At 33.8% G+C, this 26,665-nt stretch overlaps 4 protein-coding genes across 4 annotated transcripts in view; 1 reads left to right on the top strand and 3 right to left on the bottom strand.

Moving 5' to 3' along the window:
* The window catches only part of LOC110102237 (fructose-bisphosphate aldolase-lysine N-methyltransferase, chloroplastic), a 28,801-nt gene extending 18,581 nt beyond the window's left edge, over positions 1-10,220 (bottom strand). The window contains exons 1-6 of the mRNA XM_028696562.1: positions 10,101-10,220; positions 9,931-10,024; positions 9,678-9,852; positions 9,342-9,447; positions 7,495-7,577; positions 454-486 (exon numbers count right to left, since the gene is read on the bottom strand). Coding sequence (XP_028552395.1) covers positions 454-486; positions 7,495-7,577; positions 9,342-9,447; positions 9,678-9,852; positions 9,931-10,024; positions 10,101-10,157 — 548 coding nt within the window. The 5' untranslated portion in view covers positions 10,158-10,220. The remainder of the gene's footprint in view (positions 1-453; positions 487-7,494; positions 7,578-9,341; positions 9,448-9,677; positions 9,853-9,930; positions 10,025-10,100) is intronic.
* A 3,450-nt stretch (positions 10,221-13,670) lies between these two features.
* LOC110102238 lies at positions 13,671-16,591 on the top strand. The gene is made up of 6 exons (XM_020830486.2): positions 13,671-13,794; positions 13,869-14,096; positions 14,165-14,331; positions 15,759-15,840; positions 15,965-16,033; positions 16,202-16,591. The coding sequence occupies exons 1-6, from the start codon at positions 13,714-13,716 to the stop codon at positions 16,370-16,372; spliced, it is 798 nt and encodes a 265-aa protein (XP_020686145.1). The 5' UTR covers positions 13,671-13,713; the 3' UTR covers positions 16,373-16,591.
* Positions 16,592-17,181: 590 nt separating this feature from the next.
* Positions 17,182-19,106, bottom strand: LOC110102239. The gene is made up of 4 exons (XM_020830487.2): positions 18,702-19,106; positions 17,727-17,822; positions 17,599-17,647; positions 17,182-17,409 (listed from the first exon to the last, which is right to left on the bottom strand). Exons 1-4 carry the CDS (start codon positions 19,029-19,031, stop codon positions 17,315-17,317), a joined length of 570 nt encoding a protein of 189 aa, XP_020686146.1. The 5' UTR covers positions 19,032-19,106; the 3' UTR covers positions 17,182-17,314.
* Positions 19,107-20,159: 1,053 nt separating this feature from the next.
* LOC110102240 lies at positions 20,160-26,024 on the bottom strand. The gene is made up of 3 exons (XM_020830488.2): positions 25,880-26,024; positions 21,019-21,119; positions 20,160-20,563 (listed from the first exon to the last, which is right to left on the bottom strand). Exons 2-3 carry the CDS (start codon positions 21,110-21,112, stop codon positions 20,418-20,420), a joined length of 240 nt encoding a protein of 79 aa, XP_020686147.1. The 5' UTR covers positions 21,113-21,119; positions 25,880-26,024; the 3' UTR covers positions 20,160-20,417.
* Positions 26,025-26,665: the final 641 nt, after the last annotated feature.

Below are 26,665 nucleotides of genomic sequence, written 5' to 3'. Positions count from 1 at the left end.
TCAAAACTATGGCAATCTTTTGTTCGGAAAAAACAAATTATTTATTTTAAAAATTGAATACAAATGATATAAATTCTACTATAATGAACATTAATAATGAGTAGCAAACTAAAATTGTGGATTAAAAACTATTGGCACATTCATCCAAAACTGTGAGTAACCTTCAACTAGCATTGCTTGGATTGATAGATGCAACTAACTCTTCGTTAAATATGATTGTCCAAGGTATGTGATTTATACAAAAGAAAATAGATGAATCCAATTGTTTTATCATTCTTACTTATTTTGAGAAGATAGGTAAGTTCAGACTCAGTGTCCCAGTTTGCATTTAAAAAACAAACTTGTCTGAAATAAAATGACAATGTATCAAATAGCTAATAAATTGAACATGGTACAGGATATAATGAATCAAAATCACCAAGCACAATTAACATGCAATAAGGAGACGCATACCAAAGGAAATCCTCAAACTGCACGTCCCTTGGATTGGTCAAGCCACCAAGATTACAATTTTCAGCTCCAGAGAAAAACAAAATGTAGATTTGATGTTAAAAAATAAGTAAATGACTCAAAGATATGAAAAATCCATGAATAACACTATTGTAACAGTATCAATCAAAATATGACATATGTAACAGCCTTTAGCTTGGTAAATATTGCAAACTTTTTTTCTTTTTTTTTTTGAAGCAATGCATGGAATACAATTCAATATATGATGTGCAAAAGTGTGATAAAAATCTTAATCATTTGTATAGAAATAACACCAAATAATCAAAATGGCATACAAAAACATCCTGATGTGATGCAATGAAGAGTTACACAAGAATTTAAAAAAGAATTAAATTTTAGCTCCACAAATTATCTAATCATGCATCAAAGTAAGTCAATTATAAGTAATTCGCGGTGTTCGATTTGCTAGGCAAAGAAACTACGACAAGAGAACTAAACTCTTTAAGCAAGTGCGAAGGAACAATAAAACAAAGGCTAGTAAATAGGAATCCCACAGTTAATACAAAGTTGTTCACCTTGAGACCTTTAGCTCTCTCTTCCTACGGAGACTAAGTTGAGCGACGGAAGATTGTCCAAACTAGCATGGAGGTTGCCACTAAGATGGAAGCACCAAGGAACGTTGCCGTGGAAGAGGATCTCGGAGGTGGAGGCGGCACGGAAGATCGAACTTTGATAATCCAAGTGTAGACGGAGAAGTGTTCGTCAATAGAGTCTACAAGCGTCGGCAATATGCGGTCCAAATATTCTTCGACTGTATCGTCGAAGTCAAATCCGACGTCAAAGAATTGTGATCGCAAAATGTTGACTCTTCCGTTGCGGTCGTATTCAAACCCGTAGTTCCACTCAGCATTAATGAAGGGGGAGCACCATGGGGGCCGGCGGCATGCTTGAGGGGGAGAGAGAGAAAGAATTGTGGAGAGGGGAAAGGGATTTAATGCTTGATTGGATGACGTGGCAAAAATATTAAAACTCCAAATTAAATTGATTTGAAATTTTATTACTCATGAAGACTTTCCATGTTTGGATTTCCAAATTAGGAAATAATTCAAATTTTGAAATTTCAAATCTCTAATTTGAGGTTGGGGAAAAATATGGGATGATGCGTATGGGAGGTGATCGTCGGCGAGGTGGAACTTGGCCGGCGGTGGGGAATTCCCTAGGGGCCGGCGGCAAGAGCAAGGGGAAAGGAAATTGGAGGAATTTTCTAGTGGGAAGAATATCATGCAAAACAAAACAAACTAAATAAAAAAGATAACTAGAGAACTCACTAAGAGATCTCAAGGGGAAGCACTCACAAAGAGAACTTCATGCACTCACAAAGAGAACAAACATGGGAGATTTTCATTCATTCAACAATTCAATAGTCCTCATACAAGATACAATGGCCATATAAATAGGCTCCAAAGAAAATAAAGTGCAAAAGTCTAAAATGCCCCTTGGGGCTACAAAAGCAACTACTACCCTCAGGGGTAAAATGGGAAACTACGAAAATAAAAGCATAATATAAAAAATTGATGGTACAAGTAAAATCAATAATAAAGGCTCGCAATCATGGTCGTCGATCTCCGTGGTCGTCTCTGATGGACGCGCCGAAATCTCCTATCGATGGCCTCATCACATCCGAATAATAGTAACAACAACAGCTGCTTTGACTTTTTCATTTTCAAAATTTTAGCAACTTGGCTAACCACGAACCAATTGAAAAACATAAAGTAAAATGAATATGAAAAAAATGCTCCAAATTGGATGATATTGCATACAAAAAATGAAAAGTGCTTCCTTTTTAATCAAGGCTGATGTAGATTGAATTGAAGAATGATCTAATGCGGATTTAATGGAGGGCCTTAAATGATCATCACCGACTTGATCTTCTTCTCCCATTACTCTTACAATTGGCTTAATTTCACTGTATTCTTCCTTCAATTCATTCTCCAATCGCAAGAGGCTTCAGAATTATTCTTAGAGGGAGAAAACAATGTGATTAGTGCCCTAGTATGCATGCAGGAGTGAAAAATTCCATACAATGCCCTCAAAGAAGTTGAGCTTTGCCAAGAGAGAAATACTACGCTTAGAAGGAGAGAGGGAGAGACGTATGGTGAGGGAATAATTTGTAGGAGGGACGGAGAGAGAGGGGGGAAGAATAAAAGAGAGTGAATCTTTACAAAGGTAATTTATCATTGAATTAATTCTTCAATTAGAAGCAACAACAGCCAAATTTATACAAATAAAAAAGTACATAATTCCATACAATTCCTTCAAAGAAGTTGAACTTACGCCAAGCGAGATATAGTATTCTTAGAAGGAGAGAGAGGGAGAGATGTATGGCGAGGGAATAATGGTCCTTCAAGCAACAACATATATCATGAAAATTAAGTTATAGCTAATGCTTATAGAAGAATACCATAATTTCATGAAAGTGATTATATGCTTGTTTGAACCACATATCTAAGGTCCACTTAAAATCCATTGGACCTTAAATATTTTAAGAAATTGAATTTAAATACTTATTTGATTGATTTGCCTTTAGAATTTAATCACGAAAATCTAATATCATATCGAGGGCCATGCTAGAGTGCTAGACCATTTAACACCGAGCAATCTTTCAATAAAAGAAGCTTCAACATCAGATAATATGTAAAACCCGGAACTGACGATCGTTAGCGTTGCACGCATCTCAATGTGTCGCGACAAAATTTAAGTGAAATTTCAAAGTCATCGGATTTCGACGAAATTAATTTCATAAAATTCTACGTAAAATTTCGAGCAATTTCATATAAAGAACATTTAACAAACTTTTCTAAAATTTGAAATTAAAAATCATGAAAGATTCATAATACCTAAACTACCCTTAGTAAGTATTAAAGTCGAGATAGTTTAAGTGAGGGCAAAATGGTACTTTGGCTTTTCCCTAACCTCCCACTCATATTAGGGGACAGAAATTCATTCGTTCCCTATCCATTCGTGCGACCAAACCGAAATGCGGAAGGGAGGCGGACAGAAGAGGCGAACGAGGGGCTTAGGGCTCCGGCGGCCGGGTTTGGGGGAAATCGTAGAGGTGACTAAGGGGAAGAAGAATGTATGTTTAATTTAAGCATTCTCCATCTTATCTCAAAGATTTTTGGAAGAGAAAAATTAGAGTTTTCTCCAAACTTATTTTTCTTTCAAAATTTCTTCACAAAGATGTTTCCTAATGGTGTTAGAAAGATATTTATGAAATTTAATTTAAGTTTTATGGAAATAATTTTGAAATTTGAAAATTAGGATTTTTCCTAAAATTTAAATTTCTTAAAGAGCTTTCACAAAAATATTTTCAATGAGTCCTATGAATGTTTCTAAAATGGAATTTTGAGTTTTTTTAAAAACATTTGCATTTTTTTAAATTTTTTTCTTATTAAATAATTCCGAAAATGATTAAGGTAATTATTAAATTAAATTTAGGGGAAACTTTGGCATGATTTCAGTATGTGAAAAATAAAATTTAGGTTTCCAAAAATTTGGGTATTTAATAAATCCAAAAATTAATATTAATTATTATAAAATATTATGGTGGCTAATAAGAAAATTTAATATCTTTTAATTGAAAATGAATAAGTTTATGAAAAGTTTCGATAATTTAAGATGTAATTATTGTTGACATTTTCTTATGTATAATCTTAATTTGAACATTACGGGGACCACACGTGTCTAAGCAACGTCATACATCATAGAGATTGCTTTGCGATACTTGCGAGGTAGGTATTGACATTTAAATTAAGTTTATGAATTTAAATTAAGTTAATATTGTACTTTCAAATGTTATGGTTATTGATGAAATTTTCACATGTTAATATTTATGAATTTCTGTAATTGTTTTACTTTTACATTTATGTTTATATTCATGTTATGGTATTAGAAATGTTAATCTTGTAAAAACAAAATTCAAGGCATAACTGATATCGAATTATACATGAAAACTTTTGAAGAACATATGATTTTCTGAACAATTTAGTCTCTATGATGTGTATATATTGATTTGCATGTGCATGATGATCCGGAGTACTAAATGGTAAAGAGGAGGTTCTTTGGAGCCAATGTTAAAGGGGTTCTACAGAGCCAATGATAAAGGAGTTTTTCGGAGCCAAATGATAAAGGAATGATCAAAAAACTTGAATGTGTACCTGATTAGTACAAAATTCTAGTACTTTCGGGACGGGTGCTTTATATATATATATGTGTGTGTGTGTGTGTGTGTGTGTGTGTTTATTTACTTTGTGCATTTAAGAAAAGGCTATAAATGGTAAAGAAAAGTTTATGAAAGTTTATGAAAAAAGAAAGAAAAAATGTTTTAAGGGAAAGGTTTCAAGAAAACTGATTATGAAAATATCTTAAAACTTATGCCTATCAAATGTTTAGTATAATCTTTTATTGTTTTAATTTCATGATTAATGACATGTTTTAAATTATTTCATAAATTTAAGATAAATGCTTATTACCTGATGAGCGTTCGCTCACCCTACTTTTAGGAATATATTTCAGGAGAAACTGATAGAAAGTGATGGCAAGACAACAGTTTACCTGCCGTTGTAGAGGACCTCAGGATGTCAGGTTTTTTATATTTTTATTATGAGTTGAGTCAGTAGATGTATTGTGGAGTTAGTTTTTGTATTGTGTTTATGTTTTAAGTTGATGTATATTTTGATAAATTTGTTGCAAAATTTTCAGTTTGAATGTTTAGTGGCTCTTTCTTATGTTGTATGAATGATGCTCATGTTTGTCTTTTATGAAATAAAACTTCTATGATTAAATATTATATGTGGTCTTCATACGATTGTCTATTCCCGCCCCGTTAATTCGGGCTAGCCAAGCCGGTTTGTCACATAATATTGATATCCTTGTGCTTCCAATTGATATTACTGTACAAAAAAGCAAGGTAGAACAAAATATTACTAATGTAATGGTTGCAAAGGCTTATAAAGTATCAAAATATTTAGTTCACTAGAAGAATCAGCCTCCTACAAACTCTTAGATCACACAAGAAGAGTTGATGAAGAAGATTTCAATCAATTTGAAGATAACCTTAACTCTAACTCTTTGAAGACAATTTCTTCTGGCACTGGGGAGTTTATGCAGTACATAATCTTGACTCCTTTCGCTGAAGTAAATAGAGTACTATGTGCCCTGTCTCATTCACGTATCAAAAAAGGATCAGCAATAGAATTCTTTTTCTTTTTTTTCGGTTTTTCAATATCAATACGATATTCTATTTGTATTTTAGCTATCACAAGGATTTATTAGGGCTAGAGAATCTCTATTAAATAAGTAAATGTAAATAAGGGTCTTAGCCAAACAGAGACTCACGATTATGCCCAACTCTAGAATGAATCCATATTAGAACAATGGGTGATTTTAAATTTGTATTTTATAAAGCTTATTTTTTATTTTACCAAAAAAAATTACTCTTTTGGATAATATTGTTTTAATTTGGATAATATTGTTTTAATTTTGAATTAGATAATATAATTTACTTTGAATTATATGATAGGATTAATTTTAAATTTAAAATTTAAGCCTTATCTTTATAAATGGGATTAGTTGATGTTATTTCATTATTTCGAATACAAATTAAGCAAATATTCCATTATTCCATATATCTCTCTCTCCATCCACTATCCCTCTCGACATCTCATGAGAAAGCCTTGATTTAAGCCTCCCTCTCTTCGCACCCGTTCTCAACAATTGCAATAGGAAATTCCAAGGCAACCCAATTCTCCTCTTTCCAAGCCAAATGACCTCCAGCTCATGGAAAATCAAAGAAGATGAAGCTCTTCTGGATTTCTCCAATCAATCACCCTTCCTGTTCTAAACTCTCTCACACCAATATGGAGAAAACAAGTACTTTAAAAGAAGGATTAAAAAAAGATAAAAAACTAATCGCTTTCAAAAGGTCTTCCTCATGCTTTTTCCTGACGACATTTTCATCAGATTGCAAGACATTCGTTTCTACTTTGCAAGACAATAATCCAGACATTTATTGTCGACAAGAATATAATTTTTCCCTTGCATAACCGAAATAATAATCTTAATTTTTAAGAAGAATGGCTAACATATTAAGCAAATTTAGCTCAGCATTTCCATTGCGTAGTTTTTTTCCCAAGACAACTGTAGCGTAAAATTATTCATGACTGGCCCCATCTTATATTTAGTTGCATTATAGTAAGAAGGTGGTATGATGCTTTTTAGCTTTGTACTACTGTAAGATGTTAGCATATTAGGTGAAATAAATGATTTAGTACTTATTTGTTGTCAAGCGCAGATCTTTTGAAAATACATGAGTCAAACTGCACCTTGCTAAATGTCCTCAATGCAAGGGATTAAATATTTATCATCTATACCCCATCAGTCCACGTATAAAAATTGCAAAGTGCCTCGCAAGCTAAAATGCGACATACAGCACCGAAATATAAGCAGGCCCAATTAAAAAATAGGGGGAAACTTTACATTATTTTACTTAATCAAAGGAACAGAAAAGAATCAAGTCTAAGAAATTGCAAGGAAAAAGATCTACCCGAATACAAAAGTTCTGCTCTTCTCCATAATATTGTATGCATGACAATGCGCTTGATAAGAAGAAAATGGTTCCAAAATTAAGGAATCCTTCCAGTCCCAAACGAACTTAAGAAAAGCAGCGCCATGGATTTAATCATTAAATAAGATCATACATGCTGCAGCAACTGATACTCAAAACAATATTGCATTTTTTTTCTCTAAATTGTTGGCTTCATAACTCCAATGTTACTCAAGCCCCAATCTTCCTAAAGCATTTAGTTTGGCCTCAACACAAAGATGCATATAACATGGAAATAGACACCGTGGAAAATAATCAAAAAGGGGAATGACATGAAATTAAATTAAAATGAAAGTAAAATTAAAATAAACACTATAGAAGACAAATACAATATTAAAGTAGAAGGCATGAAAAACATTTTAGAAAAAGAAATAGAGCACCTTTCAGACCTCTCATCACCACGCAAAAGCTCATCTACCAAGGCTTTCACTTTATCATCATACAAAGCTTGAAGATTCTTCCTCTATATTAGAAAGACAGCATTAAGGTAGCCATTAAAGAAGCCGAGATTTAACAGCAAAAAAATTGAGCAACCATCGTTGGTGTAACTTAATATCTGCTCCAAATTTCACATATATATCAATAAAAAAGGGAGCGACAGAATTACTAGTCTGAATCAAGTTTGACTTATGTCATACATTTTTCATTTTTCACCTACATTGAAGTTTAAGAACATTAACTACAAGTCCTAACTCAAGCAATCCAAAAGATTAGTGGGTTAGGCTAATAATTTTAATGTGATATGAAAACCAAAAAAAGTAAAACTTGGTCATGACTCTGGTAGTCAAAAATACACTTCAGTGGTTTCCACGTGTACAAAAAAGTTGTAGTAATAAAGCATATATGATTAATGTGGATAGATTATGAGAATATATATATACTCACACACAAAACTAACATTGTCAGAAGTTGGCAAAAAGATTTGCACAGCATATAGTAAAAACCGCATGTGATAAATAAAAAAAGGATTTGGTTTCATAAATACAACCCCAAATAAATAGGAAAAGGCTAATGAGGAGGAGGAGGCTGCTTTACTAAATTTATACATTGTAGTTGAACTTCCAAAAAACCTTACCATGAAGTCTAACACAGAATGTCTTAAAGTCTAAAGTTTGTTAATGCGGATTAACAATGACATGCACAAAATCAAACAAATATACTCAAATTAGTATAATATTATAAATTATTAATTTAGATGAGTTTTTGTTGCTGAGATAGAAATAATAAATACGAAATAATTCATGCAAATGAAAAATTAATAGCCTTATCCTTATACTTAAAACAATGCATTAAAATTTAAAAACATAAAAATATTATTATTATTTCTCATTATTAAGTTGTATAACAACTGTCATTTACTACCCAAGCAGGGATCAAATTAGACATTATTTGAAATACTTAATTGTTTTAATCTAGACCAATAGCTCTTTTGTTGAGTTATGCGATTAATTGATAATTGCCCAACATTCGGCATATATATGGACAAAGTTCCAGTGATCTTAAAAAAGGTTTTTTATTTTATAATTATTAAACTATTTCTTCATGTTTGCTGTAATGATGTCATAGCAATATTACAAATAGATTATTAAGTAATGCATTTGCTTTTATTAAATCTCTTTGCGCGAAGTTGACTCCATGACTACAATGCTATTAAGTATTAACTCAGTCCACTATAATCGGGACATCACTTAGTGTTGAATCATTGCTAATGCTCAGAGATAATAAAGCCAAACTCAGTTTTCAACCTTGCTTAGGGAGTTAGAAGATGCCTAGTGACCTTATTTGTTAGTTGTATACAGTTTCAGGAAAAAGAAAGGTCCTCTGCTTTACGAAAATTTTGTTTAACATTTCATTGTATTATTGGTTTCTTCTATTGATTTATCAACTCTAACTAATATGTGATTTGTTTCATGGTCAACTCTAAACTTGTATTCTAATTAAGGTTTACGTTCAGAAATGATACAACGATCAAATTCAAATTCAGATTCAAATTTTGACTATTGTTCAATTTTAGATTCAGATTCATGAAAAAGTTATACTGTAGATTGTGATGTAGATGCAGGTCGTTCAAAATTAGATTTATAATCATATTGTAACTATAAATTATTTTCTGCATCCAACGCGTTGTTTAAAAGATATTCATGAACTAAAATATCTTCCATAAGTATAGATTTGACCATGAATTTATTGTTGGCGGATTACAGCAATTGAATTGTATTTAATTTACCTGCAAAACACTTGCCCTGTATAACGTCGTCCCCTTCAACTCACCGAGTTCATCCTCTGTAAACCAGAGTGGATTCCCAAAGGTAGTCGGGAGCATGTCAAGATACCTAGTCACAAATACCACCAAATAAATAAACAAACTCGATCAAACAAGTTTAAAAGCAGGTTGTACAAAACCATAGGAAACAATATGGAGAGCTGAATTCTTGTTCAAAACCATTGCAAGAATGATTACACTGGCTTCACCAACTCCCATTAAATGAAAGCCCCGTTAAAGACTAAACAATAACTAAAAAAGATTATTATAAAAGGTAGAAACGAAAGGCATGCATGGTACGGCTTCCACGAAGAGTTCGGTCGTAGGCGCTCCACGGTAAGGAAGAGAATCATAAGGAACCGGTCGTCTACGTCACCCTCCTCGAGCATTGCCCTGCATCTAGGACCTGTGTAAGGATCTTGGAGGACGCGCATAGGAGTGATAGAGAGATCGAGAGGAACAACCAAGGCAACTCCTACGAAATCAGATAAGGGCATTAGAAATCGGATGCAACGCATTATATATGTTGGAGCGGGGAGCATTGAGGCATTACCATCTTCAGAGGGGACGCAGGAGGTGAAGACGCCGAATCCTTTGTTAGGGCCGCAGCTCTTGATGGTGCAGCACCGGAGTTCGACTCCATTGACCTGGGCTTCCATTAGAGACTAGGAATTAGAGCGAAAAGTGGGAGAGGGCAGGAGCGAGGGAGACGGAGAGTGAAACCTGCAGCCATTGGAGGAAGAGCTGGAGTTTAGCTTCCGACTCGTGGTTGGCGCCCATGCTTTCCCGTCAGCCAGGGTTTCCGCGGGTAGACTGTAGTCTTCTAAACTTAAAACGAAAAGGAATACAAGTATTTAACAGGTTACAGGTATTTTATAAATTATAATTAATTTGACTATTTATGTTAATTTTATAAATATATTTTTTATGAATAAAACTAGGGGTGTCAATACTTGACACAACCCAAAAATTAGATCCGAATCTAACCCAAAAAAAATTGGATTCGGGTTGGGTTCGGATTAGAGATTTCGACCGGTTTGTAAAATCAGGTCGGTTCAGGTTAATCCGGAAACCAGAAATCAACCTGATTTGAACCGTTTTTAATAAATTACGAGAATTTTAAAACATTATTATGGAATAAGTAAATATTATTTCCAAAAAAAATCATGTTGCCCAAATTGAATTAAGCTTGATTTATTTTAAATTGATTGAAATAAATCTTACATTAATTTGATTTAGGTTTAAATAAATTGAATTAAATAAAAAATTAGTAAAATATTCCCGAAGCGGATATATTTCGAGTCCGAAAAATAAACCCGTTTGCAAAAAACATGTCAGGTTAGGATTTGGTCGAACAAGGCTGGGTAAATTCTAGGTTGGACCCGAACCCGACCTATGACCCTATTTTGACAACTCTAAATAAAATATAGGGGGATTTGCATGCATACCATGATATACTATAATATTTACATATCTAAGATCTACAACATTAATATTACATACAAACCTCCATAATTCTCTTTCATTCCAAATATGAGTAGTATAAATAAAATATATGAGTAGTATGAATGAAATATGATTGGCATATTTGATATTGAAATAATATAGTGTGGTATGTATATACTATTAAAGTTTTTGATATTAGATATGTAAATAGGATGATATAAAATGGTATGTATGTAACTCCATATTTTGCAAAGTTTTTTTAATATTTATGAATTTATACCATAATTAATCAAAACAATGCCATTATTTTAATTTTCTTCAATTCTTAATATCTTGGAAATATATTACAAATTGATATATCATAAAAAATTATCTTGATCGGGCACGAATCTCGAGGCAAAATCAGGCCCGAAACTTCAAAAATTAAATTCGAGATCACATGAACTTCGATTTCAAAAAACTTACAGTCAAACTGAGCGTCTCTAAAATACAAACCCAACGACACCAAATTTGACTCAATCCGAGCCCAAATCAAGGACCCGAAGCGCTATTGGAAGCTTCATACCACTGTTTGAGTTACCAAATACGACGAGTTTATAGTCGAATTGAGTGGCTCGACGAGACGAATCCAACGAGCCCAATATCACTGAATTCCAAAATCATTAAGGCCTCAAAATGCCTGACGAACGGCCATCATCAAGGGATTCAATATTGGCCGTCCATCCAACCACTCCCCATTTACCCTTGATCTCTCACCTATTTACGGGTCATGCCACACCAGAAATCTATAAATAGACCCCTCATTTCTCTTGAAAAGGGACCCAAGCAAGAAGAAAAGAAAAGAAGAGAAGGAAGAAGCTCCTCCTCGACCACGGTCGGAGTTTCTTCGGACCACCGTCGGAGTCTCGTCGGACCACCGCCTAAGGCCCTTGCCTTCGCCAGACCACCGTCGGAGGCCCTTGCCTTCGCCGGACTACCGTCGGAATCCCTCACCTTCGCCGGACTACCGTTGGAGGCCCTCACCTTCGCTGGACTACCGCCGGAGGCCCTCACCTTCGTCGGACCATCGCCAGATCTCCACCTGAGGCCCTCACCTTTGCCGAACCACTGTCAAAGGCCTTCACATTCGTTAGACCTCCACCTGAGGCCCTCGCCTTCGCCAGATCATCACCTAAGACCCGGAGTTCTGCCAGACCATCATCTGAGGCCCGAAGTTCTGTCAGGCCATCACCTGACACATGGACTTCTATCGTACAATTATTACTTGTAATCTGATCGCCCTCGGAGGCAAGTCAGCCCATTGTAACCGACTCAAATTCTAGTTGAATCATTTTCAACTGGGATATGCCCCGTGGTTTTTTCCTTTTCAAGGGTTTTCCATGTAAAAAATCTGGTGTTCTCTGTGTGTGAGCTGGATATATATGCAATGCTAAAACGTAGTATTCTAACTCTATCGCCGCATATGTTCTAGCCCGCAACACAAATATTAATAATAATATTTATAGTTAAGAATATTACATTTATTCTCTAATAAATAAATATTATTCACCCCTCAAATTTCTCGTAGTACCCCAAAAAATAATAGTAGATAACAACTAATCCAAGAGCCCTACATGATGAAAAGTCTGATTCTTAAAATTATTATAAGTAACCAAATACATAATAAGATTAGATCAAATCTAATTAAAAATTAAACATATTGAGGCAAGTCAGCCCATTGTAACTGACTCAAATTCTAGTTGAATCATTTTCAACTGGTTTATGCCCCGTGGTTTTTCCCTTCTCAAGGGTTTTCCATGTAAAAAATCTGGTGTTCTCTGTGTGTGAGCTGGATATATATGCAATGCTAAGACGTAGTATTCTAACTCTATCGCCGCATATGTTCTAGCCCGCAACACAAATATTAATAATAATATTTATAGTTAAGAATATTACATTTATTCTCTAATAAATAAATATTATTCACCCCTCAAATTTCTCGTAGTACCCCAAAAAATAATAGTAGATAACAACTAATCCAAGAGCCCTACATGATGAAAAGTCTGATTCTTAAAATTATTATAAGTAACCAAATACATAATAAGATTAGATCAAATCTAATTAAAAATTAAACATATTAAGCCTTGAATGAGGATATTGAAAATCATTAGTAAAACCTAATCAACAAAAGTTCTTCACAATCAACCGAGGCTAATTTTCATAACTAGCATCTTAGACTTTGCTCTAGAATATGTTTGTTGGCTTTGTGAAAATTTTATTTGATTGTCACTAATGCTGTTCTATGTGATAAAGATAGTAGAACTTGAGATATAAGGAAATTAGATTAATGATGATGCTATGAGTTGATGACATTACATTCTTAGAGAACTCAAATAGAAGATATATTGTATTCAATGAGATATAAAATTTCTTGAGTCATCCTTATGAGATGATCTTCCATTTGGTTAAGGTGCTCATAGGAGATGAAGTTCTATTACTCAGACAAATTATTCTGTGCGGATATCGGACCGTCTGGAGACGAATCAAAGCATGGAATATCATATGGTACAAAGTTGTGATACACAACAAAAAAATAATATGATACATTTTGATTTACCTCCGAATGATATTTGTATCCACATAATACTTTTAACTATTACTCTTGCATTGATTTTCCCTTTTCGACCTTTTGAAGTGGCCCATTGCTTCAAGTAGTCGTTCACCGTGTCCACCACAAGCCAACTATCCATATCAAACGGTCCAAACCTTTCTATCCCTTTGATCATCCGTGGATCTTCTTCTCTCCACAAGTTCCCGCAAGCCAGTACAAATCTCCCTCTCTCGCTCTCACGAGTCTCACAATCCCAAGTCGCAACGCAGCGCTTCGACTGCCGCTCAACCATCATCAACCATGTCCGCCGCCGCATCAATCGCCGCCGTCTCAATTTCGAATTCCCATTCTTCCAATGCTTCGGTTCTAGCCCAGACCAAGGTGAGCTCGAATGAACTCTTATTCAAAAGCCCGTCAATTAGCTAAATCAACAACTTCCTTATCACGCATTGCAGCAAACCTCCTCCTATCGGCTTTTACTCGATGAGAAGAGGAAGAGCAGATTCTTACCTGCGATTGAGGTCAAGAGGATCGGCGGTGGAAGAACTATCTCTCTACGCGAAAGGAGAGGGATCGAGATCACGGCGAAGACCGCCGGAGCGTCGAAGAACATCGAGGTTGAAGTAGACAAGCCCCTTGGTCTAACCCTAGGGCAGAAATCTGGTGGCGGGGTTGTCATCACTGTAAGCGAAGCAGCTTAATCCATCATCTTTCTTCTCGATTTTCACCCTTTCTGTTGAAATTTTGTCAGGCTGTTGATAGCGGTGGGAATGCAGCGAAGGCTGGGCTCAAGTCTGGAGATCAGGTTTTGTACACAAGCAGTTTCTTTGGTGATGAACTTTGGCCTGCAGATAAGCTGGGATTCACCAAAACAGCTATCCAAGCAAAGCCTGACTCTGTTTACTTTGTTGTGAGCAGGTATGAACAAGTTTTGTAAGATTGTTGACCGCGATTTCTCCGAAAGATCTCTAGATTATTCTAGTGATAAAAATGGTTGATAGAAACCAAAATTTTGCCAAGATAGAAGCAGCAGCTGAAGCACAGGCTTGCTTTAGTTCAGTTTTAGTTAATATTTGATCTAAATGATCTAAATGCTTCTTGCATTTTTTGTTTGTGTCCGTTTTAGTTCCAAATTTTTTTCAGATGCTCGATTTAATTCCTCAACTTCACAAATTTGGGATTTGAGGTTTTTACAGTCGATCCCCATTATTTTTAGCCAATATTAAGCGGTGAAAGTATCTTTAAAAAAATGAGAGAAATGGGAAAGTTCATAATAGCACCAAACTGATTCTAATTTTGCGAGTTATAGAACTAAATTGATCGTCTGGAAAAGTTTGGGATTAAAATAAGCGAACATAAAAAAGTGTAAGAATCATTTTGGTTGTTGAATCCAAATTTATTCGTGGGTGATGTCTGACCCTACTATCAGGTTACAGCTAGAGAATCAAATAAAGGAATTGGCAAATATAGAGAATAAGTGAGGAGCTTTAGCATCCGTATGAATAGTTCAAATGCCATTAAGTCCAAAATATGCTTCTTCACCTCTTATTTGAAGGGTTAAGTGGTCTACAAGGAATGCTACACTGAATAAAATGAAAACGTACAACAAGATGTGACAAGTATAGCTGACATACACTTGGACTGAGTAAGGTAGCCCTCTAGCAAATGCCTTGGGCAAGTTGGTAAGAATCAATATGTAAGGCGAGTCTCTGAAAGCGAGTCCTCAAAAGTAAAGGTTGAGTCCCCTTGGCATAAATGAATGCAAGCCAAAGACGAGCTCAGTCAATGAAGTCATGGTCATAGGCTTTAAAGGTGCGCGTTTTATTTTATATAGCTTGATCTAGGACATATATAGAAGGCAGGTGGCCTTGATTGTGGAGAATTGTTGTGATGGAGCGAGTACTTTTTGGGGCGAGTGGTCCTCATAGCAAAGACCTATATGTATGAGTCCTTGAGACGAGCCGACCAATAATGACTATATCATTAATGTAATCCTCCTAGGATGAGCTCGTACGTCGCAAGCTCCGCTAGGGTGAGCGTTTACTACTTACTCACAAGCTGGTGTTAGCGACTACCCTACAGAACAAGGCCTCCCTTGAGTATGGTTTGCTTTGATCACATGCTCCCTCTAGCTGAGTCCCGTGGATAAAAACCTATTTAGATACCTGCGAGTTATTTAGATAGACATATATGAATATACATTTATCATTTTCTCAAATACTCAAGAAATTTGTACGAAGAAACGATTCTTCAAGAACACAACTCTATTCCTTTCTAGCATCTCTATCTATTTGGAGAACAAATACAGGCATTTAAAGATGACATGTTTATTATTGTTAATCCAGAGGTGCAGAGGTAGATGTTAAGCGATTGCCTAAGAGACCAGCACCACCTAGATTTGGCAGGACCTTAACAGAATCTCAAAAGGCAAGTCATTTCGTTTAAAATTTCATTCTCCCTAATATTGAAATAGAAGCATGACCTGTTTCTCTTCTTCATTTTGGATCAATTTGATGTCATTTTTCTCACCTGTCTATATGCTTTCATGAAGACTAGAGCAACTCACATATGCTTAGACTGTGGATTCATCTACACTCTGTCAAAACCTTTTGATGAGCAGGCAAGTATCACAACTCTTTTTATACTAGAAAACTGCTTTAAGAAGCTACAAAAAAATCGTCCCAAACAAAACCTTAAGCTTAAGAATATAGTTGATCAAGAAATTCATTAAGAACTGCCCCATGAAATATTTTATCTGTGCTGTACATAATAATCCCTTTTGTTGCAGGCGGATTCGTATGTGTGCCCTCAGTGCAGAGCACCTAAGAAGCGTTTTGTGCGCTACGATGTGAACAGTGGGAAGCCAATTGGGGGCGGTCTGCCGCCGGTTGGTGTGATTTTTGGTCTGGTTTTGGGGATTGGAGGGGTTGCAGCTTTACTTGTATATGGCCTCCAATAGATCCATATGACGAAATTTTTATTTGTAGACATTCTTCACAACTGCAGATGTTCAACTTCCATGAGCTTGCTTTGTCTTCTTCGCTCTTGTCCTTGGATGTTTTTATATTAGCTTGCTTTCACAAGTTCTATTATTAATTGTAATTGTAATGAAGTTGCTGTTAAGCTATGAAGCTTAGTTAATATTTTACATATAAAAAGGAAAAGTCTATAGATAGTACACAGATCTAATTTGACATTATGGTATTTCTGAGAACTTTTATTAAGGATGTTCTCAAGCTTATTTAATATTTTACATACAAGATCTATTTTGTTGTCCTTTTACTGTCTTTTTGCTGTTCTTTTGCAAAAGGGCGGCAAATATTTAATTATGAATGCATTTCTACAATCTTTTTATTGTGTTTTTGCAACTCAGTAAAATCGCATGAAAAATTCAATTATTTAATAAATATTAAATATTTGTTGCACTTTTATTGTCCTTTTGCAAAAGCATAGTAAAAGAGAAATAAAAACGTAGCAAATCAGGACGATTTTCTTCGTCCGATGTCCGCACAGAATAATTAGTCTTCCGAAAGAGAGCAAAATTCCCAACCACCAAGAAAAAATGATCGCCAAATATTTCCAATTTTGTCTCCTATATTACCCATATAAAAAAAAATCAGAATACTAGAGAACTCTGTTTCATCAACAACCACTGCTACTTCCTCCTCTTTTTTCACATCCGAAGGAGAAATCAACTAATTTAAAAAAAAAAAATGGAAGAAGAAAAATATAAAGAAGAAGATCAATATATCACGGAGTCCAAATCGCTTAAACGTTATGAAAGAGAATAATAGCTGATATAAATTTGAGTCAAGATGGATCTCAAAGTCATTGAACTTACTTTGTAATTTTTTTCTCAAATGATATACCTCACATACTAATTCGATAGTTGTTCTGTATATTATCCCGGATTTGCTGCAACACCATAGCGCGCATGCAAGTTCTCGATAGCCTTCTCAGCTGACTTTGCAAGCTCAGGAATGGATACCTTGCACACTATCCAACCGAAATTTCAAAATGATCATAACATAAATCACATAGAAAAAATGGTTCTTATGCTAAGTCACACTACTATATGTCTTTAATATCTTTCAAATGCAGCTACAATTGTTAATTCAAATGATGGTTAAAATATTTGAAACTAAAACATGTCAAATAAAAAACCTGAAGTAGAATCTTTCATACCTCGGGATGTTGCTGCTTGAACTTCTGCCATGAACTCAACATACGAACCCTAGAAAACAACACATAGGATCAATAATAGTATGACAGATTGTACAGAAATTATATTTTTAATGTTTAAAATGATGGACCTTAATTGATTTTGTGTTTTCATCAATCTTATCCGATAACTTCTCATATTCCCTTTCTGCTTCCTCCGCTAATTGCATACATGCTTGTGTTTGGATCTGATAAACAAATGAAGATGAAGTCCCCATTCAATACATAACAAGAATGAAAAGGTGTTAACATCATGTAATTACATATAAAAACAATAACACAGTCTCAGTAAAGTCAAAATCGAAATTCTAAGAACATGAAAAGAACTAACTCAATGCAATATGATCAGGAGATTATGAAACCTAAACTGCAGCCCTAAGAAGAATGATGGATGCTTCAACAGATCTAGAGTCTAAAGAATACAAAAAGAACTTACCCATTAAAGATCTGTTTTGATTTTTAAACGGACATAATCTAATGAAAAGAAATGGGAAGCATCTAAGTTACCATCAAATAGCTACAATCTTGGTAAAAAAAATAAATTAGTGTTCAACTCGATGATAACTCTTATCAATCCTTACTCACAAATCATACTCCCCAAACAACGCCTGTTGATCGTCTCCTCACAAAAAAGTTATACCCCTTACTCAATAGACAAGAAGCATTTGACTCCGTCAGAAAACCTTTCCGCTTCTCCTCGTTTCAACAGAATCGGTAATTCAGCTCCGCTGCTCTCGCACCAACTTCACCTTAATCCTCGCATATCATTCCCGTGATGTATCCTTTCAGACTTTTTATCTCAAAATTCGAAACTAAACTTAATCATAGTAAACATTTCCGGATAATAAAGAAATAAATCACAAACAATAAATACACTCGTCCATATATCAATACAATCGTCAATCAAAGGAAAATTGCCATAGAGCATTAGGAGGACTTCGATGATTCATCAGACAATCCGGAGTATTTTTTAAAATTTCAACAATCAAGAACCGCTCATTAAAATTTACAAGTATCCTCTCGCAACAAAGGAGAATGATCCATTCCGAATAAATTATAGACATTACCTTGAATCTCTTGGAGATTCTAGCGTGAGAGGCATCGATATCCTTGAGAACGTCAGCGTAGTACACATCAACTCTCCGTTTCAAAGATTCTAGGCTGGAACAAGCCAGATCCTTCAGATCAGAAGTTGTCGACAGCGGTTTCGCGGGAGTACGCGGAGAGCGGAGGACCGAAGGCGGAGACAGAGCCTTCTTCTTGCTGGAAGCCGCGGAGGCAAAGAAGTTGAATCCGCACGCTTTGCCGGATCTGGCCTCCGGCGACGGCGAGGGGAGAGGAGAAAGAAAGGATTTCGCCTTTGAGAGCGATTTCGCTGACGAAGCTTTCTTCTTCATTTTACTCTCCCTCAGCTGAGAGCGCGGGACTGGAATTGCCGCTTAAAATGGCGGTGTGTATTTAATATTTATAGCCACTATTTTTTTGGGCATTTAAGAGTAACACTCAAATCTAACATATTTATAAAATTAACACTAATTATTTTTTCTTTTAAATAATATAAAAAATTTGTCAAACAGCGCAATAAAATCCTTATATATATATATATATATATATATATGTATAACAATTTTTTTTTCTTTTTTTGCATCCTATTTTTTTTTTTTTTATCATATTTTGAAACGAATGTGATTCGTCTATTACATATTTGTAGTCGTCGTAAGTCTCCACCCAAAAGCCAAATATAAACACATTTTGTGTTTTCTCTCCGCTACGAGTAGTGTTATGTCAATACTGATGTCGTATTTTTTAAAATGTGAAAATGAGATTTGATTTGTCATTCGATTGGACGGTCACGACTACAACAAACTGAAGAATACGGTTTGGTTGAAGATGACCTTAAAAATTACCATTTCCCAATTCATAAATCAATTTTTTTTTTTGGGACATTTAGGCCATTTAAGGCAAACTCACACACACAACGCATACACATAGACTCGAACCCTGAACCTCTTAGTTGGAAGCCTAAGCTCTCAACCAATAGGCCAAGGAGAGTTGTGTATAAATCAAATTTGAACTCTTACATTTTAAGTTGTAACTTTATTTAATTTTTTATAATTTGTAGCTGCGCTAAGTAATAATATTACATATCATCGATTTAAAAAAAAAATCAACTATCTAAGAGTAGTTGGTATATAAACATAAAGCCTAGTTAAAATCATTGATTATATGACATAATTAATACCAATTCAAGTAATAATCTAGCGATAAACCAAATTAATCAAAAAAATATGTAAATATGTCAAATTTTATCAAAAATATTAATCAAAGAGGCAGATTTTAATAATTTGGTTATTTAAATCAAATTAAGTGAATGTCTTTATAATTACATAAAATATGAATAATTCCTCTCTAAATTAGTATGGGGTCTTTAGTGAAAAATATAAGTTTTAAGTTAAATTTTTGTATTAAAAAGCTATTTTAAGAAGCACTAAGAAAGCCTTTCCAAACAAAACCTTAACCATCGCTTATCAGTCAAAAAATACAGATGATTTTATTAGATTCAACAAACATCAACATAGAGTTATATTTCATCCAAAGGCGCATAACAGAAAGCAGCAAATTATCATATCAACTTGAAAGATAATGCTAAATTTCTCCCTCAGAACATTAAGAGTTCGGTGAAAGTTATAAAACTGAGAGGTTCTTCAAACCATTCTGCGATTTATTAGATGCAAAATAATAGCATTTCACAGGCCTAGAACATGAAATGAGTCGCTCACGCTTCAAGAGTCAGAAGACTTGACAATGAAATTCTGGCGACTGATTGGGTTCATCACCACCGGTGGACCGGCGGTGCGAGGCCAGGCCTGGAACTTCTTGTCAGTTGCTTCCCACCATTCCTTGTCAGATACAGTCTTTGGAGTAGTACCTGATTTAAGAATCAGTTAGCGTAAATTATAACTTCAAAAAACTGAAGTGAAACAAGATAAAGTAGTTCTTAGAGATGGGCTCAAAATAATCATCCAACTATTTAGCTAATTTCGGTTTTGTTTGGGACAACTTTCTTACTGACTTCTAACATAGCTTTCTAATACTAGTTCAAAAACTTTTTGTATATAAACAATAAGAAAGCTATCCCAAAAGAAGCCTTAACCTCATAATATCACATTTCTCTAATTTAACTAATTGATCCCAAATAAGAATTTGAGAACATAAGTGATCCCAATTTAATCTTTGAGGGATAAATTGGGATCAAATTTATGTAACTTGGGAAAAGATTGGAGAAATATAATATTTTGAGACTAAATCAGCCATATTTTAATAGTAGGATATTATTTTGGACATTTTCCAGTTGTTTTTTGATTCCCCAAGACTTTTACTGACCTCCAAAAATCTTGTAGTCCGCTATTGATTTATCAAAGATATAGGCAAGGGCAAAGGACCCAGCCAAGGCTCCAATGATATATTTGGCTGCCATGTTTGAACTGAAAGAATTGCAAAGTATTCAGATATTAATTCATGTTACATTTTTTGCTATAACTTCAATGTAGAAGATGTTGAATCACATAAGACGATGAGAAACCAATATGAGAAAATAATAAAATAAATAAGTATTGCCTTAGCTTTTTTAGCACAAGATAACTTATGTGGAAAATATCATGATATTAACCATAATTCAACTATATAGAATTGAAATAATGAATCCTCAAGACTTCTACAAGTGATATTGCTCTACTATGTTGCAAGTCCTTGTGCAATTTATGCCCATATTATAGTTCGTCTATCCTTTCTATTTTCATATTATTACATGTTAATTTCATCTAAAAAACTGAATGAAGAATCTTCTAACTCCATTTTGCAAACCAAAACCACCAATAAGTTTTTTAACCGTCTTAACTTCAACTACTTAATGATGCTACTTCTAGAAGTAAGTCTAAGAAGTATCACACCCATAAGACATTTTTTTTTTAATAACCACTTTGCATTGATTACGAAAATAAAGTTCTTTTCATTTTTAAAATAAATCTAATATACTTAAACATAACATAATGTTAGTGTTACCAACAAACCAATACATTTGACAAATAGCTCCATACTTGCTCAATCAATTATGTCCGTTCTTTGCTAATTGAACAAGCTTGAACATTAATACGCATTTGTTGTTTGAGAGGTAGATTGCTGAAGTAATCATCTGATGCTTGTTTATTAGCCTACTTAATTTTTCTTTATATGTTATTGTATAAAATTTATACCAACCCTATACATTTTAAGTGAAGTTTATTAATAAATATGTTAAGTACAAAAAACAGCCATAATGATCAAAGCATTATATTATTCCATTTAATTTAATTTTCGTTCCTACTAATGTTTGAATATAAACCATTGACAAAGAATGATACAAATTTGAAATAGATAAAATTAACTTTAAAATATTAGCACCACATTTATTTTGATAAGCTAGATCAAAGCTCACTTGCAGTACAAGCTAGATATATTCTTGAATATTATTTAAAATTTTTTCCATGTTTAAACTCAGTTCGAGCTTGATAGGAAATAGATAAATCTACATATTCTTTGATCTTCTAACCACATTGATTAATAAGCATAAACCTTTCACATCCAACAAACTTGCATTTGCATATCATGAACTCTATTTTATTTTGCCAAAAGCAAGCATGACATTTTCTAAAAAAATTATCTATTCATTTAACATTTCACTATCAAACTATGCCATCATCAAATAGCATGCACCAAAGTACTTCACTCTATATAGTTTTAATAAAAAATTAAATGTCTTCATAGCTACTATAAAAAGATACGAGTTTATGTTGATGCTTCATATAATCTTACTACAACTAAAAAAAACTTTAATATAAACTACTTCTAAAGAAAGTTACTACTATAAATTCTATAACATTTATATGTAACGAAAATTTTCAACAAAACTTCACAAAACAATTTTTCTCCTTAATACTAACCAAATTAATTTTCATGATACTCAATCATATATTTGCTCAACATTAATACTTCCATCCTTTTATACACTTTTCCTGTAATTGAATTAGCACAAAAATAGTTTTAATAGTAGATTTTCCTACATAGAAGTAAGCAATTCTCTAACATCATTGCAATTTTCTAAGCATATATATCACTATCCTCTCCCCACACTTAAATTTATGATTCAAATACTCGACTCCCCTAGGTTTATCACAACCTACTAAGGCTTCGTTTGTTTTTTTTGTGCTTTTGTAAAAGAAAGTTTTAAAAAATATTAGTTCAGAAAATGGAGTTTTCTAACGGAGAAGCACATATAAAAAGCTTTCTCAAAACTGTAGAAAAATGAAAAAAAAAAGTTATTGGGAACGTGATTTGACGAACCAAACAACACAAAAAAATCTTCTATTTCCGAAAACGGAGAAGGCAAAAAAACGTTCAAACAAACAAAGCCTAAAATACTACTCAATTAGCTAATTCCTTTAATCTTTATTTGGGACAACTTTCAAGTTGCTTCCTAAAATGGCTTTCTAGTATAAAATTTTCTAATTCAAGAAATATTTGTACTAGAAAGTTGTTTAAAAAAGCAACAAAAAAGCTGTCCCAAACAAAACCTTAATCTTTACTTAGGAGGTTTGTCAACTAAACTACATAGATCCTATAATCTAGGCCGCTCCTTCCAATATAACTCCAAAAATTAACTTTTTGGCGCAAAACATAGTATATTCAAAATTTATTTATTTATTACTTAAAACTCCCATTTAATAATTTCTCTCATCAATATTTTCAACTTTAACTAATATCTTATCATCTTTATTTGTACATATAATTTTATTAAAGCCTCTCTATCCCCTTTCTATGGGCCCATCAATTCTAAATATCTCATTTTCTATCTACTTCATAGTCAGACCATGCGCCACCTTGCCTTAGATTTGGCAAACAAATCCAAATCCAACCATATGTTAATCTCATACATATAATTTTATTAACCTTCTCTATCTCTATATAATATTTTAAATTCAATTTTCTTTCTTTGGTAATTCTAATCTTCTGACTATGCTGCCTTGCCTTAGATTTTACAAACAAATTCAGCCAAATATATTGAAATGAGTGTAATCTAGTCTCAAACAAATCCAAATCCAACCATAGGTCAATTGAGGGAAATCTAAAAAATTTCTACACTTTGGAAACACAAATTTTGCACGCTAATTTGAGCAATTTTACGATATTATCAATGTTTCAACTTTAGATTATTTTAGTTGTCTTATTTTATAGTTTTTATCGTACAATAGTTTATTTGCTGTAAAAATGCTTTATGTTGATGATCCCTATAAACAAAAATGTGTGTTCCCTAAAGTCTATATTGATCCATTAATGATCTAATGGCTTTTTATTTCTGGTTCACTGTTAGTTCTCATACAACTTTTTGGTTCTTTGATTTTCTACTTGCTTCACTCTAGCCACTATCCATAGATTCATTATTCATGATTGCCATGACCTGGAGCTATGTACAATGCTAAAGAAGCTAATTCACCATTGTTGGAACCATTGCATTATGGTAGAGCAGACTGCTAAAACTGTTGATTGCCTGATTTCAAGTGACATGTGGCTTTAGCATTGAAGCAAAATTGAGAGCATCGATAATTTACTACCTTACATTTTGGAAATATAGAAAAATAGGGAATGCTGACTTGTGATGTTATGCACTATATAATTTAATCCAAATATTTGTGTGTTTTGCACTGTGGATGGTTTGAGAATTGAGAAGTTGTCGGCTTTAGGTCATGATTATATATGTTATCTCTACGCACGTTATTGCTAAATGAAATTTCATTTTTTCCCCTCAAACTTTAGAGTGTTGGTTGGATGTAAACTCCTCGAGTACGGGAGTCTTCCCCCTCTACCAACGTGCAGAAGATTCTCTAATCCAGTGAATTCTTAACTTGTTACCCTTTTTATCTACCCTCCTCTTTTAGTGGATGTCCCCGCCTTCAAAGAGTTGGTTGAATTTTCTTATTACCTCTTCTTTTTTGTATGGGTTTACGAAAGTCCCATAAATTTAGCCTTAAATCCCTCCAACCTTGATCGCCCCCTTATCCAGAGATTTTGCATTGGTATGCATTGCTTTTATTCCCTCCATCTTTGCTAATGTAAACTCCATGCCATGGCCTTGCCTTGTAAAAAATTAATCTTGATTATGAAACCTTTTTTAATCTTCTAGAAAATACTTAAAACTTATTTTATTGTTTAAATTTATGTGTGCTTCTTGGATTAATGAATTTAGAAAACATCTTATTATATGGATCCTCTTTGATAGATATGCATGGTGCTTTTGAAAGCACAATAATATAGTAGATTTTCAACTTTAGGACTTCCATTAAGAGATAGGTGCAACCAAAATAGATCTCTATCTGCAAAAGACCTCGAGTATGATTTTCATTTGCACACGTGACATCTTACTGGCGTTTAAGCATTCCAAAAAAATTAGAGAATCTAAAGTAGCTATGTTAAATAACCAACCTACAAGGGACAGTCCTAAATAAAACCTAATGATTTTTCTCCATCCCTGAGTGTTGACTAATACATTAGATCATAGCCTGTCTTTGTGAATAATTCAAAGGCTATGAAATGAAATAAGTAGATGAGAGTAACAGGTAAAAAACTGAACCGCTTTACTTTTTTCCCTTTTTTGGGAGATTCCTGAGCCTAACCTCTACAAGATCTTGGGAAATTCCTAAGCAATAACTTACACAAAACACACACCCTATTTCGTCCACCTATAATACAAAAGACTTCTAGAATACCTCAACAAAAATAACTCCAACTTCACAGGTAGGTCAATCAGATTACATCTAATAACGTAGCATATCAATACACAAAAGAAGTTGGTGAATCAAACTACTCATTAAAGTTTAAGGAAAAAACATGTAATTTCGAATCTGACTGAACTTTCTAGCTAGCAGCTAATATCAATGAAAGCTATAGCGGACAATTTCCATATTATTCCAGTGCCCATATAGAGTCACGCTAATCAAATGTGAGAAGCAAACTAAAGGTCTGTGTTGTATCGGATTTACAGAGGGATTTACGCTAAATCCAGCCAAACGGTTTTTGTGCGCGAGTTAAATCCCGGCGATGGATAAATCCCGGATTTAAGGATTTATGGCATAAATCCGGGATTTCCCTAATCCCTCAGTTCGTCGGATTTACGGGATTTGGCCGAAGAAGGGTGCGAAAGGAAGAAAGTTACCTTCAAATCCAGCAAGCTCCCGTTGTTGCTTCCGATCCGACAGGTAGGGATAGTCGTCGAAGGAGCGTAGTCGAACAACCACGAAGGTAAGGAGCCGAAGAAACGAAGCGTTCAATCTCTACACCTCCTGCAAAGCAACGAAGCCGAACAGCAACCACGAAAAGAGCCAACCCTAGACGCCGCTAAGTTATTATTGATTAACTTAATTAACATAAGTTAAAATATTAATAACTAAGTTAATTAATTAAATAATTAAAAGTATGATTAGTGTATAAATTAATTATCTAATTTAACTTAATTGAATAATTAATAATTAAATATTAATACAATTATCTTAATTAATATAACTTAAAATATATATTATTAAATATATAATCAATAGTGTAAATAATAATTAACGAATAATTTGTATTTAACATGTTATTACTTTTTTATTAATTATGACTAGAAAGTCATCGCAGGAGCAAAGTCGAACAACCACGAAGGAGTCGCAGAAGCGACGGGTGCAATCTATACATCTGCAAAGCAACGAAGCCGAAGAGCAACGACGAAAAGAGAAGATGAAAGGAAAACCATAGAAGCCTCTAAAAGTTATTATTGATTAACTTAATTAATATAATTTAAATTATTAATAATTAAGTAAATTAATTTAATAATTAATTGTATAATTAGTGCATAAATTAATTATCTAATTTAACTTAATTGTATAATTAGTAATTAAATATTAATATAATTAGATTAATTAATATAATTTAATATATCTATTATTAAATATATAATTAATTG

The sequence above is a fragment of the Dendrobium catenatum genome, unplaced genomic scaffold, assembly GCF_001605985.2.
Source record: "Dendrobium catenatum unplaced genomic scaffold, ASM160598v2 fragScaff_scaffold_772, whole genome shotgun sequence".
In the NCBI taxonomy this organism is placed as follows: Eukaryota; Viridiplantae; Streptophyta; class Magnoliopsida; order Asparagales; family Orchidaceae; genus Dendrobium; species Dendrobium catenatum.
Note: the sequence above shows the minus strand (reverse complement) of the source record. Positions and strands in the feature narration are given on the sequence as shown.

Excerpts from the sequence above, each read along its gene's own strand:
- LOC110102240 (XM_020830488.2), bottom strand. The coding sequence starts at position 21,112 with ATGGCAGCCAAATATATCATTGGAGCCTTGGCTGGGTCCTTTGCCCTT. Across the intron at positions 20,564-21,018 it reads GGACTACAAGATTTTTGGAG|GTACTACTCCAAAGACTGTA; the intron begins GTCAGTAAAAGT and ends TTCTTAAATCAG.
- LOC110102239 (XM_020830487.2), bottom strand. The coding sequence starts at position 19,031 with ATGAAGAAGAAAGCTTCGTCAGCGAAATCGCTCTCAAAGGCGAAATCC. Across the intron at positions 17,823-18,701 it reads GAATCTCCAAGAGATTCAAG|ATCCAAACACAAGCATGTAT; the intron begins GTAATGTCTATA and ends TTTGTTTATCAG. Across the intron at positions 17,648-17,726 it reads AAAACACAAAATCAATTAAG|GGTTCGTATGTTGAGTTCAT; the intron begins GTCCATCATTTT and ends GTTGTTTTCTAG.
- LOC110102238 (XM_020830486.2), top strand. The coding sequence starts at position 13,714 with ATGTCCGCCGCCGCATCAATCGCCGCCGTCTCAATTTCGAATTCCCAT. Across the intron at positions 15,841-15,964 it reads CCTTAACAGAATCTCAAAAG|ACTAGAGCAACTCACATATG; the intron begins GCAAGTCATTTC and ends GCTTTCATGAAG. Across the intron at positions 16,034-16,201 it reads CAAAACCTTTTGATGAGCAG|GCGGATTCGTATGTGTGCCC; the intron begins GCAAGTATCACA and ends CTTTTGTTGCAG.